Source organism: Nothoprocta perdicaria, unplaced genomic scaffold (assembly GCF_003342845.1).
Source record: "Nothoprocta perdicaria isolate Ctin4 unplaced genomic scaffold, notPer1 scaffold_45, whole genome shotgun sequence".
NCBI lineage: Eukaryota > Metazoa > Chordata > Aves > Tinamiformes > Tinamidae > Nothoprocta > Nothoprocta perdicaria.
Genome location: NW_020455699.1, coordinates 1,957,724 through 1,971,424, shown reverse-complemented (window position 1 = coordinate 1,971,424; position 13,701 = coordinate 1,957,724). Strand labels below are relative to the sequence as shown.

Genomic DNA, 13,701 nt, shown 5'->3' with positions numbered 1-13,701 from the left:
GAAGTGATCATCCCCCTCTACTCAGCCCTGGTGAGGCCACATCTGGAGTACTGCGTCCAGTTCTGGGCTCCCCAGGACAAGAGGGATGTGGAGCTGCTGGAGAGAGTCCAGCGCAGGGCTACGAGGATGATCAGAGGCCTGGAACGCCTGCCATATGAGCAAAGCCTGAGGGAGCTGGGCCTGTTCAGCGTGGAGAAGAGGAGGCTGAGGGGGGACCTGATCAGCGTGTATAAATACCTCAAGGGAGGGAGGGGGGAGGAGGGGGCGGCCTCTTTTCAGTGATGGCCAGTGATAGGACTAGAGGAAATGGCTTCAAACTGAAGCATCGGAAGTTCCACAGGAACTTAAGGAAGCATTTCTTCACTGTGAGGGTGACAAAGCACTGGAACAGGCTGCCCAGAGAGGTTGTGGAGTCTCCTTCTTTGGAGATCTTTAAAACCCGCTTGGACACAGCCCTGTGCCACGTGCTCTAGGTGACCCTGCGTGAGCAGGGRGGTTGGACTCGATGACCTCTGAGGTCCCTTCCAACCTTCGGCATTCTATGATTCTGTGATATAAAACACTCGAGTAGTCTGGGGCCATGTTCTCAATAATTAAAGTTACAATACATTTATATTTAGTWCTTAAACATAAATGTTATCCATAGCATGTAGTTACAATAATAAGAAGTAGAAATAAATCTATGGTACATATCACTGTGACATTTACTCTGTTGAGTTCTTTTCCATTGTATTGGAAAAAGACAGTGTGGCCTAGGTTCCTTATATACTCTAATGCTTCCCTGTGACAATTGCGTGGATGAACAGGAATGTATTTCTGAGTCTCATTTTTGTGTGAGCAGTGGCTTTAACACCAAGATACTTGAGGAGAGGAGGAGTGTGAGTTAACATTAACTGTRAGATTGTTGCTCATTTAATATCTGCAGCTTGTTCATGTATATGCTGACACATATTTTAAGGGCTTATTCACTCTTACATACTTCTGAAGGAAATCTTAGAATTTTTTTTGTATCTCTGATTCTAGAATAATTGCCAAAGTCCTTGAGGATAACAACGTACCTGGAGCAGTCTGTTCTCTGGCTTGTGGTGGAGCAGAAATTGGGTAGGTAACTTGTGTTTTGTAAAGAAGGAGGGAGGAGAAAAAATGCTCTTTGAAGATCTCATGGCTGTAAAATTATTCTAATTTCCAGAAGTTCCCAGTACATGCAAGTACCTATTGCTGTCATTTTTTATCAGCTACTCTTAAATGCCATCCCCACTGTAAACATATAGTGCCTGTCTCTTTGTGCTCTGTGTGCCAACAACTTAATTGAAAGTCTCGTTTGCTGAAGAGCCACAGTTARGTTGACATTCTACATTTATCCTGTTCTCTTTGCAACCATGCCGTGTATATATATGATCAGAATCAAGGAACATAGCTAATACTAAATTCTAGTCACATACTCTTTAAGAGTTTTCACTTTCCATCCCAGTACCCTTTCTGAACCACTCCTGCTGCTGTATAGATTCCCATTTTCTTGCTTATGTAGGGCAGTGCAGTCGTGCGTAGATGTGTACTTGTGCTTCGAAGGCACACCATTCAAGTTATTCTGTTTAATTACTGCAGTGTGGTAATTTCTGATGCAAGTGTGTGTTCAGATGCATCTTTTGGGCAGAATAGATGGTAACCGTTTCAAGAAATCATAGGTATGCTTCTTTTCTTAAGGARGGTAACAATCAAGACTGGCCTTACTGCTTACTTTGGATCAGTGTTCAAAACTAGTACAGGTGATGAGCTGGTGATTATCTGGCATGAAGCAGGGAAGGAAACCAGTCTTGTTCCTCTGCTCTTCTGACTAAAAGGAAGCTTAACTGGTTTCTGTTCAGTCATTGGTCTTTTGCTTTGAAAAGTGCACCTTTGGCTTTAAAAGATCTACCTGATTGTACATGGTTTATTTGYGAAGAGTGACGAGCTTTTCTAGCTGCTTGGTATTCCAGACGTGATGTTATTTCTCATGTAGGACAGCCATGGCGAGAGACGAGCGAATGGACTTGCTCTCCTTCACTGGCAGCACCAAGGTGGGCAAGCAGGTGGCACTTATGGTTCAGGAGAGATTCGGTAAGTAGGGGGAGAGCCCCTTTCTCCTCACGTGTTTGCATGGTTAGGAAAGGTAGGGGATCCACAGAGGGCTTCAGAAGTGCAGTTTGGTTAGCTTGTTTTGCACTATACCTTTTAGGTGAGCCTACRTGTTACTATGGAAGTGCTTAGGGCTAGATACTGCATTTCGTACTTAATTCTGCCACAATCTGGGAATTTTCCTTAAGACATCCAGAAATCCATGGGCTGACAGTTGATTTTCTAGGATTTTCTTTCCATTAATGTAATTGTGTGGAGATGGTCAAGATGGACGGTCTGGGAATCCATTTGTGGAAAAAATCATCTTTCCCAGTCTGTTTTTACTCCTTAGGAATGCAAGAGAAAAGTTATGACCTTTGAGATGACATTTTTGTTGCAAATACTTGGAATATTTTTGTCTGAGTCCATGCTACTGGATTCCCACTTAAGTTAGTTTTGAACAGAGAATTTTCTGAAGAGACATTTTTTGCATTATATACATTTGCAATTCAAAAGAGTGATGCTGAAAATTSAAAATGATTGCGAAAATCATGTGCATTCACAGATGTTTGATTGAAATCTAGTTCTTGTCAGAGATAACCTCACTGAATGAGGGGCAGTGATCTGTGTGACTGATGTAACTTCTTTTATGTGTTTTATCAGGTCGCAGCCTGCTAGAACTGGGAGGAAACAAYGCCATTATCGGTAATGCGCACTGCAGCAATTTAGTCCCCTAAATATTATTTAGAAGTTCGTACTGTCCTTTTTTTGCATTATAGGTTTAAGAAGTAGCTAGCAGGACATGTCTTTTCACCTGGCTTCAATATTGTGGAAGAGTAGCATTTTAAGACAAAAATGGTAGTTGGAATTCTTTCCTTCTGTTGAAAAGAAGAAGGCAGTTGACTTCTGCAATGGGATGTGGACAATGCTGTTAATAAATTTTGAAGTGATCTGATCTTTTGATCACTATATTTTTAAGTTTCAGAATCTATATTGACACTAAATAGACATTGAAGTATCAGGAGTTACAACATATGGTCTTGAAAGCAGAGCATGCAAGTGCTTATTCATAGTAGCATATTTTATAGATTTAAGTAACTTAGGGATTCATCTAGTTTCCAGATAACACAAATACAAAATTGGGCAATATGGCAGAAATAATATATAAACTCACTAAGTATCTAAGTTGCTGTTCTGCTCCGTTCTTTTCCTGTTTCATCTTTCTGAAGATTGGAATTTGTTTCCCTTTTCATTTGAAAGTCATGCTTTTCATGAAATTAGCTTTGAGCTGTGGCATAAACATTGCTTGCTAGGACTCCTTTCCAGATTTAACTATATTTTTGAATACTTACAGAATTTCTGTGGAGCTGATGAGGCTGAATGATTCTGTGAGATTTATGCATACTCAGTTTAACCATCCTTTCTTTCTTCCTGCCACATGAATTTGTTCGGCTCTTTTCATGAACCTATGTAACTRTGCATTTTTTTTAAGTGCCATCTGGGTACACTTTGACAGTAATTGTTTATGTTACTAGAATATTTACCAGTGGCAGTATTTACCAGYACTATTCTTAGTGCTTCTTGACCAACCTGTCAAGAGTTTATTATACTCTGTTTAATGCCCAGTGAACTCGAAGGACCTTCAACACGTAAGTTGAATGTGTTGTTCAGTTTGTATATTACCTTCTTGATTTAGTAACGTAGTGATATTTAACTTTTTCTTAAGTGTTTGAAGACGCGGATCTGAACCTAGTCATCCCATCTGCTCTATTTGCTGCTGTGGGAACAGCGGGTCAGAGGTGCACAACAGCCAGAAGACTGGTGAGTAAATGTATTTGGACTGGTTTGGGTGGCTCTGACTTTGAACTTAATTTCAAATCTTAAGCTCAGAAAATGCCCAAGATTAAGTAAATTCATCTCATTTATAGTATACGAAATACATAATTTTAATATAAAATATGTAAATGTACACATGCATATATATATGTGTGTGTGTGTGTGGATGAATACATAGAAATTTAAAAGTAGTTAGTATTATGGAGAGCAACCTGTAGTCTTTGAAGTGCATTTCTACTTTCTCTAGAAACAACCTGATAGGGAAGTAAGAGAGTAATTTTTCATGATGCTGTAATTCTGTTTCAAAATGGTTTTCGTGCATATGTTTCTAAATGTACCTAGTGCTAAAGTCACAAAAATAAAACTCTTCTAAATTTTTGTAGTTCTCTGTTTTCATTGCCAGAACTTAGTTGCCTGTTTCTGCTATAAATGTTGGTGCAGAGTTTAGATTTCAGCAAGAGAAGGGTATATGGTGYTTGTGTTGCTTGCCTTTTTGGTTTTTATTTTTTTAACCAACCATCTTCACCAAATTCAGGTTTGTTACATTGCCATCAGCTGTGTAGTCTTCTCTCCAATATTGGCTTGACAGGGTAAATATTCACAAAAAAAAAGATTTAATTTGGGCAGACACGAAAGATGGTGATTCATTAGAAAAAAAAAATCATGAGCGCATAAGCACAGAATTTTATAGTTTACAGAACAAACTGATATCATTGATCTGAGATAAAGTAAAATTAAAATGAGTTTATTTTTTTTTGCCTCTCAAATGTTTGTGGCTTGGTTTCATGCTGTGGCTGCTCTTTTGAGGCCATAGTTTAATGTTTGCTTCTAAATGTTATTTGTTGAAAATGAGCAACACTACTTCCACACTCCTTCCTTCTCCGAAAGGCAGTTGTACTTCAGAAGTAGTCATTGTGGTTTCGCTGTTTTATAACACCCTTGTCTGGTTTGGTTTAGTTCCTGCACGAAAGCATACATGATGAGGTGGTGGAAAAGCTGGTGAAGGCCTATGCTCAGGTCCGCATCGGTGACCCCTGGGATTGTAAGTAGCTGTTATCAGCTCGTAGCTTGAGGAGAGGTGTGTCTGTTTGCTGAAATTCCAAAGTGACTATAGATGGAAGCAATCTAATTTACTAGTTGAAGCAGTTTACCAGGAAATGGAAATAATTAGTTACATGTAGAATACAATCTGTGAAAGGAAAGTGAAGAATCCAGCTAATACTGTTTGTGCTGGATAAATTAAATAATAACTCCCCAAATGTTGTGATAAGAATATTTAGGAAAATACAGTTTTCCTGAAGGAATGTCTTTGCTTTTTAGCTGACACTCTCTATGGGCCTCTTCATACCAAAGAAGCAGTGAAGATGTACCTTGATGCTGTGGARCAAGCAAAACAACAAGGTGGTTCTGTGGTCTGTGGTGGGAAGGTGAGTTGGTTTTATTCTCCTTCCCGCAGTTTATACTACAGAAAAAAATGCTGCAGCATGGTGCTTTGGACCAAGGTTGTACTACAGTTTGTCATACCATAGGATGGTAAGCTAGTCAGCCTGGGAATGTCAGAATTGAGGTTCTTCATTTAAGGTAAAGATGAATCTTGACTAGGAAGCAGCTTTCTCCTTCAAGAAATGATTATGAGCTTTCCTCCATTTCTTGGATTATTCCCTAGTCCTGTAGGATAGTGAAAATAAAAATAGCAGGGTAAATGCTGAATATCATCCATGTGATGAAAAATGTCTGTTCTGTCCCCAAACCCTGCATTCACAGTATCAAACCTGAAGAATTCATGGAGATTCAAAAAAGTCACTTGCACATCTCCTTTATGTGGGATGTTTGATTCTTGAGGATTTAACATTCTGGGAACTCTTACCTTTTAATGGCACCTGTTTTGTTCCTAACACCTTTAAATTTCTTTTTGTGACTTATTAGTCAGCTTACAGATTTGGGAGGGAAAATATACTTTTCTCAATAAGTGAAGTTTCAGAACTGATTGTCCACCTAGCAGTCTAGGTTATGGTTTTTTATTTTAAAATTTTATTCTTATTTACGTATTTAAATTATCCATCTATTCAGATGGTCTGATGTTCTGTTTCTCATTGCTAGGTACCATTATAGTAACCAGACCGTACATTTCCTATGCTGGTAGCAAAGCAGAATGCTGCTTTGCCTGAACTTACTTGGCTCTTTCTTCTTTTTTGTGTCTTGAAGGTTATAAATCGACCTGGAAACTACGTTGAACCGACCATTGTGACTGGCCTCCCTCATAATGCACCCATTGTGCACACGGAGACATTTGCCCCCATACTTTATGTACTGAAATTTAAGGTAAAATAGCAAAGGGGAAAGTAGTCTGGTGTGAGAGATTGTGGTGGAGAGTGAAGAGCGATTTCAGGTTTGTCCGTGCAGTAGTCCTCGCAGTTGTCAAAAGCAGCAACTGTTGCCCTGCACTGTGAGGTATCCACTGTAATAGCTTAAACAGAGCAGAGCTGCCATGGGAATCCCCACTGAGGAACACAGGAGGTAAAATGTGAGTCAGTACACTTTCGTTGCCCAGGTCGGGGAGAGGRTTGTGTCTCTCTGTGCAATGCCAGAGGTGTCCTAGCCCTCAGGTGTCCTGTATCCTCGTGTGTGTTTGCCAAGGGGCGCTCACCATATTGCATTATGGCCATAAGATATTGGGGATTTTGTCCTAGTGCTTCTTTCTAGCTGCTTGCCTTTAGTAGGAATAACTTAATCCCTGACATGCTTCTCCCTAGGCAGAAGAGGAAGTTTTTGCTTGGAATAACGAAGTAAAGCAAGGTCTGTCCAGCAGCATCTTCACCAAGGATTTGGGCAGGATTTTCCGCTGGCTTGGGTACGTTTCARATTATTTTTTTGTCTTCCCAAAGCATAGGATCATTGTGTTTTGTAAACCTATGCACGCTTCTGGCTGATCCTAAACCAGTAACCAAGTGCCTTCTTYGTTTGTAGACCGAAGGGATCAGACTGTGGCATTGTGAATGTCAACATCCCAACCAGTGGGGCTGAGATCGGGGGTGCTTTTGGTATGTTATGTTTTTTACACAATCTCCTTTTTTTTTTTTTTTTCTTAAAATGATAAAATCCTTTCTTATCAGCTCTAAAGACTTAATGCTATTCTTTGGGTTTCTTTTCTTTTTTTCTAAAGGGATTTTACTTTTTTTTATAATGATTTTGTTAATTTCTTATGCAAAGAAAAGCTTCTAGTGCAGATGAGAATAAAGCATTACCAATGTAAAACAATATAATATAGATGTCTTTATGATAGTTTCCAAAGTATCAGTCTGTTCATATAAATGACTAAATCTACTGAGATTAATAAAGTGTATTTTGAATTACACTGCTGTAGCAAAGAAATGGAAAGTGGGTAGAGACAGTTGGGTTTGTTATTTAAAAATCTGTTTTGGTCTTTTAAATTTTTCACATGCGCTCTTTTTTTTTTTATTTTATTATTTTTTTTTTTAATGTCTGCTTGTTTTTCCTGCCAAGGAATGTAGCCTGGAAGTGGTGTTCTGAGTGTATTTAAAGATCTGACTGAATGAAGGAGTGTTAAAACAAGAAGTTTTAATTAAGGCATTCTTCAGCACATTTGTCATGTTTTTTTGTCTGTATATATAAAAATTGAAGTGCAAGGTATTTTTTGTGATAGTCTTTAAAAACATTTCTGTCTTTTTCTCCATTGTATACACTGACGGAGTGGTAGTAGGGAAGAAGAAATAATCAGTTAATCGCTTAACTGATATGAGAGCCAGCACATTGTTGTAATAACAAATTAAGTATATTTAAAACAGCAGTCTCTAGTGCAAGTGTGATGAGACATTCACCATCAGACACATGTTTTGAAAATTAAGAATGGGGAGAGAATTGGCTTTGTAGTGGTATGTGGTGTTTTTCTTGTAGTTTTTTTCTACATTTATGGCAAGGAAAATGTAACAGTCTTCCTGTCTTATATTTTATTTTTAATTTTAATAGTGTCTCACCTCCTGGAATTAGTTCAGACTTCTGTGCCAAAAAAGTTTCAAATTTTCCAACATCAAAAAAGTCCCAGACCTTTTTGGTTTTTTTTTTCTACAGGTGGTGAAAAGCACACTGGTGGGGGAAGAGAATCTGGAAGTGATTCATGGAAACTTTATATGAGACGGTCAACTTGGTAAGAGACAAGTTTTTAATTCAAAATAAATGCAAATTATAGAAAAACTCGCCAGAGTCAAAAAGGTATAAAAGTCCTTGAGTAGTGGAGGTTATCTTTACTAAATGTGAGATGAGCGTGTGGCGGAGTAATTGCCTTTTCTTCCTGGAAGAATTTGCATTTGTATTGCTAATGGAAAACTGTTGGAGGGGTCTAGTTAAAGTCTTTTCTCTACCTACTGTCCTTTGAAATGGAAAAGTCCTTTTCCAGAGCAGGGTGAATCATAGTTGGTAAAAAGTCAGTTTTATTCTGACTTTTGTTTTCTTTCATCTTGCCAAATGTAAACTCAGCTAAAAATTAAATTACTGAAACTTACAGCGAAGCAAGTAAAGTAGAACCCACAGAGAGCAGACCACTGTTGGATATCTCTCCATAAATCTACTGACAGCTACTCTATAAGGGTCTATACCCTCATCTGTATTTCCCATTCCTTCACTGTGTCCTGCTATTAGCACAGCCTCTACCTTGGTTAGCATGCAAAGGCCTGCAAATGTGGAAAACCTCACCTTGATTTTATTAGACTGACATTTGGTTAGAAAGAAAGGAAATAAAGGATTATGCACTATGGTTTTTTTATTGGAGGAAGGATAATGGGAAGGGGCTTTCTTGGTATAGTTACTGTATTGAAAACAGGGTAAAGTCAGTTCACAACTTTAAATAGGCAAATAYGTTGTAGAAGACTCTTGTATACATGTGACAGCAATCAGAAGCCTTATTTGTAGGAAATGAACCACATAATCTTGCTCATTAAGCTTTCTCTCTGAATACTTGTTTCTCTTCCAGTACAATCAACTACAGCAAGGACTTGCCTTTGGCTCAAGGAATCAAGTTTCAATAAGAACCTTACGTGTGGCCTTGCCCTGAGCTCTCCTTACCTTTCAGAATCACGTCTCTTCTAAGCCTCATGGTGAAGAAAATTATCTGAAACTTACTTGCAGCAATGATAACTCTATCAGGAAATCAGCTACTTTTAAATTTTTTTACTTTCAGTGTATCAAATTATTGCTTTCATCTTCAAATTAAACTTATTTCTTCTTGGGAAGAAGGGAAAATAAACTTGGATTGGGTGGCCTGAATAATCTTCTCTTGCCTTATATTTGTGCTTCAGTATCAGCACTGTCTGTATCCTGCACCATCTGCTGTTATGTACAGCTAGGAGGTCTGTGCTTCAGACTATATTACTGAATGTCTACAGATTCCTGGTGCTATTGGGGGGTCCAGTACAGAGCTTTTTTTTTTTTTTTTTTTTTTTTTTTTAAATGCATAAATAAAGGAACATTTTGTGAGATTATTTGGGCTTCTTGGGTTTTTGTTGGATGTTTTGGAGACAGATACGTTTGGCTGTTTTCTCATATAGAGCTGCTACCTGGAAGAAAAGTCACTGGTTAAACAGGCTGCTTTAGTGTCCCTTCCTCCTTCAGAAAGGAGGCTTTCACCCCTCGTGTTGTGAATAGGGGATAAGATCCCAGGCTGCTCCAGCTCTTGGGACCTCCTCTTACACCAGAAGGATTCACGATTCAAGTTGTTGTGACCCTTGTGACACCCTAAAGCTGTCCAAGGTTCAAAATATTACAACACTATCTGCCTCTCTTTCTTCATAATACCTTGTATTAAGATTGACTGTGTACTCGAAATTGGGCATCTTTGTTGTAGAAGAGTAGTTTTAGGTGGCACTTTCCTTTTTTTTTAAAAAAAAAGAAAAACTCTGAGCTTTTCCCTACTGAGGTTTATGAGACTCTTTCAGTCAAGTCAGTTCTCTGAGTAATTCTTTGTGCTTTAAGCAGGAAATAGCTGTATCGAAGAGATGTTGTGCATTTCATACAGAACTAGAGTCCCTGAGCCTCAGATCAGGGCAAGATCTCTGATTTCAAAATTTAATTATCCTGAACATAGCACAATTACAGAGAGCGTAATCACTGCCCTTGTTCATAGGCACTGAAAACCACTACTGTTCTGTCTTAATGAAAAATAAGTTCAGGAGCTCTTTCCCCTTCTTGTCACCTATTAATTGTTTTTGGATAGCCTCATTCCAAGCAGGAAAACAAGTTCAAAATAAATAGCCCTTTTTTGTTCCTGCCACATCCACTTTCTCTGCAAAGTAAAGGCCTCTTTACCCTCTGGGTGAAATAATTTCACTAGTCTTCTGGTTTAACTTACAGTAGAGCTCTGTGCGCAGGAATAAAGTTGGATCTGACATCTGCCCCTAGAAATGTTTCACTGGTCTTCAAATCATTATCTGGAAATGGGAATAAATAGGAAAAATGTAAAGAAAACATGAGGGTGAATGTGCTATGTAGCAACACCCTAAACTTGTGGTTGTTCTCAAAGTTTAACATTGATCCCAATCAACAATTAACGTTTTGACATTGGGATCCCTTCTGCAGCACAGACTTTTTGGCAGTCTTATGGAGGACTTTCATCTTCAAGTATCAGACTATCTTTGTTCATGATGAGTATTTTTTATTGCATCCACTTCATGCAGGCAAACACATCTCCATCAGCAGGTGGCTGTTTCGTTTGCACTTTTGCTGAGTGTAAAACACTATTCCAAAGATCTTCATCAGCATARCCATGGATTTTTGACTGGATATTACAGTCTGTACAACTGCTTCTCGTAACACTGTATCTACCTCTGAATTCCTTAGAGGAGCCTGTTAGATGGGTTTTTTCCCCATTTTATTTAGCTGGTTTATTTACCTATTGCTAAAGAAGCTTTGCTGAATTTAYCTGTTTATCTTTTTGGGTATTTACCTGAATACCTATTACTAAAGAAGCTTTGCTGGCTCTCTGTGAGGCACGTAAGGGGAGAGCCACTTAAAGACTGTCTCCAATAGTGACAATAATTTCTGGCAAGGATTTAGATGACTATAGAGAGTCATATTTATGATGAAGCAATAAAACTAAAGCAGGCTTAAAGAAACTGTAAACACACTGTTTCTCAGTTTCTGATTTAAGTAGGAAGGTCCATTCAAGAGACTGTAAACTGCATTAGCTGTCGTTGGGTTATCTCACCCAGAGGAAGGCAGTTTGATTATTTGTAAAATATGTCTTGGAGCTACTGGTGTGTGCAGCAAAATGAACTTGCAGTTTTAATACAAGCGCTGTCGGCAGTTCCACTGTTGCATAAACTTAATTACCACTGAATGTATTACCAGTGAATAACAAGTAGAAAATGACACGTGATCAATAATTCATTTGTTAGCACAGTATCGCTTACCCTGAAATTACCTTGAYGGGATTGGTCTTGCAAGTGACTTGCTTTTTTGCTATATTCTTTTTAGGAAAAGAAAAACACAAATTCTGCAATTGTCATTTTAGGTTTATAGACAAATCCAACAATTGCTTCTACAATGAACAGTGAAAAATCAGTGTGAAAGGGGACACAGATTGTGTTCATGGGCAAACGGCGTAATCTTGAAACGTTAAATTCCTGAGTAAAAATGATGGGCTTGCAAGGACGTTTGCAATGCCTTCTCCTCAGTATCCTGTAGTGTGTGTTCTTTGAGGAGCAAAACRTACTGCCCTTTGCCCTATGCCTAGTGCTTGAAAACTACTGGATTAGTTGACTTCATTTGTTTGCAAATCTCGGTTGTGACTACTCTGCCTTTTGCAGTGCYGAGTTTCCAACCCTGTGTTTAGAATGTGGTTATTTGCAGGTAGCGGCTACAAATATACATACTTGTTCATGCTAAATTATCGTTTGTTCTGTTGTCCGTGATGTCTTCTCTGTTTGTTTTTGTGCGTGTGTGTGTTTTTCCCAGTACAATTCGCTGCTTTCCTGCAGGTAAGGGGGAAGTGCCCCTGTGTTTTGGCGCAGAGCCTTCCCCTCGCGCCCCGCTCCCCTCGGTGTCGCTGTTGGCCAGAGCAAAGCTCGCAGCGGAGCAGCAGCATCTCCTGCTTCTCCAGTTCTCTCAGCACGTGAGGTCACTGCAGAGCGGCTTTATCATTCCTTAGGCAGATGTGTAAAGCAMGAGCCTCTTCTCTTCAACGTCTTTTATACTCCAGCACATCTGGGAACATTACTTCTTAGCTGGTAATTAAATCTACTTCACTCTGCTTAAGCCTCGGTTGATTAATGCAGTTCTTATATAAATCATTAACTCCAAAAGGCTAAAGATAAATATAATAGTCTTTCAATTAAGTACTCATCCCCAGGTAAGAGAAAACAATTTATTTAATACACACTTTACCTGGTGCATTATTGTTCCCTGGCCTTACAATTGTGTTTTCCTGCCGTTCAGTTTTCAGCTCTGGCTGAAGGGAACAAGCAGTTSAAGCTGCTTTTTGGTGTCTCAGAGGAAGTCTCATTCCTCCATAGTGTTGAAGCCTGAAAGGCTTGGAGTTGGTGGTGACTGTGATTTGCTTCCCTGCTGTTTTCCCCATGGATGTCTCCAGCCACCCTGGTGGCAGTAATGAAGCCAGTGTTGCTGGTTCATGTGCTGGGACAAGTGCTGGTTCATGTGCTGTGGCTAGCCCCAGGCATTGCTGGCCCAGTTCATGCAGTTAAATGTCAGCAAACAAGGCTGAAAGCAAGAGGTGGAGAAGAGCAGGGAAGGAGGTCCTGCTTTGTACTTCTGAGGCTTTTGTTTAATCCCCAAAATACTATTGAACTCTTAGGGTCTCAACCTTGTTGGATTTGAGGAGACTCCTTGTTGGTGGCTTAGACTGGGTGGTAATGACAGAAACCACTCAGTCCAATGTGGCTACTGCAGTTTGAGAAGTACCTTGGGGTGTGCAGCATCAAACTCTTCTCCCAGTTACATTTCTGCTAACCTAGTTCAGCAAGCCTAAATGCAGCATTTCAGTTTTCATCAACCACTGATGAAATATTAAAATTTTTACTGCAATGGCCATTTTTATGATTTAACACACTTGTTTGGTACTGTTAAGTGCAGAGCATACTCACAGAGCCCCAGAGTATAAACCTCTTTCTAGCTCATATGTGTATGTCTTTGCTTGTGCCTGTACCTGATTATGGATTTCATGATTATGGATTTCAGAAACTGCYTGCATATGTATGAATAAGGGATTCCTGTCTGCCCCACAAGGAGCAGCAGGGCCATCCTTCTCTCGTTTTGATGCAGATGGTCTTGATTTGAGGCAAAACAAATAGCAGAGTAAGGCTATGGTGGTAATTCATCATATAATGCAGGACAAACTATCACACTAAGCTTTTTTGTGGTGTTGAATATTCACAGATTGGAGAAAAACAATACAAGGATTTTAGCTCAAGGAAAGGTGAGTGGCAGCCAAAGAAACAGAGACTCTTGTGGGAAAAAAGCTGGGATGGAGAGAGCGGGGTGGTGTGGTTAGTGAGCACAAGTGAACCCAGCTTTGCTGTTCTAAGCAGCCTAAACCAGCATTGGCTGATGTGACCATCAAACCGCTTGCTGTGCTGGAAAGCAGACAAAAGGGTGTGAATGCTCACTGGAAAGTTCACCCTGGCAGTAGCTTAACCTGTGACATTCTGTGTTGAGTGGCTCCATAGGAGATAGTAAATGCAAAGCACCCTTTGCACATACTTTGCACATACTTTGCACAACCCTTTGTTTTTTAATAAATGGGTT

The 13,701-nt window shown here is 39.4% G+C and overlaps 1 protein-coding gene across 1 annotated transcript in view; it reads left to right on the top strand.

Annotated features, from left to right (window-relative positions):
* The window catches only part of ALDH7A1 (aldehyde dehydrogenase 7 family member A1), a 17,619-nt gene extending 8,247 nt beyond the window's left edge, over nt 1–9,372 (top strand). Inside the window, exons 7-17 of the mRNA XM_026046556.1 lie at nt 1,024–1,101; nt 2,000–2,097; nt 2,758–2,799; nt 3,821–3,915; nt 4,888–4,972; nt 5,251–5,357; nt 6,136–6,252; nt 6,684–6,781; nt 6,898–6,971; nt 8,020–8,095; nt 8,918–9,372. Coding sequence (XP_025902341.1) covers nt 1,024–1,101; nt 2,000–2,097; nt 2,758–2,799; nt 3,821–3,915; nt 4,888–4,972; nt 5,251–5,357; nt 6,136–6,252; nt 6,684–6,781; nt 6,898–6,971; nt 8,020–8,095; nt 8,918–8,972 — 925 coding nt within the window. The 3' untranslated portion in view covers nt 8,973–9,372. The remainder of the gene's footprint in view (nt 1–1,023; nt 1,102–1,999; nt 2,098–2,757; nt 2,800–3,820; nt 3,916–4,887; nt 4,973–5,250; nt 5,358–6,135; nt 6,253–6,683; nt 6,782–6,897; nt 6,972–8,019; nt 8,096–8,917) is intronic.
* Nucleotides 9,373–13,701: the final 4,329 nt, after the last annotated feature.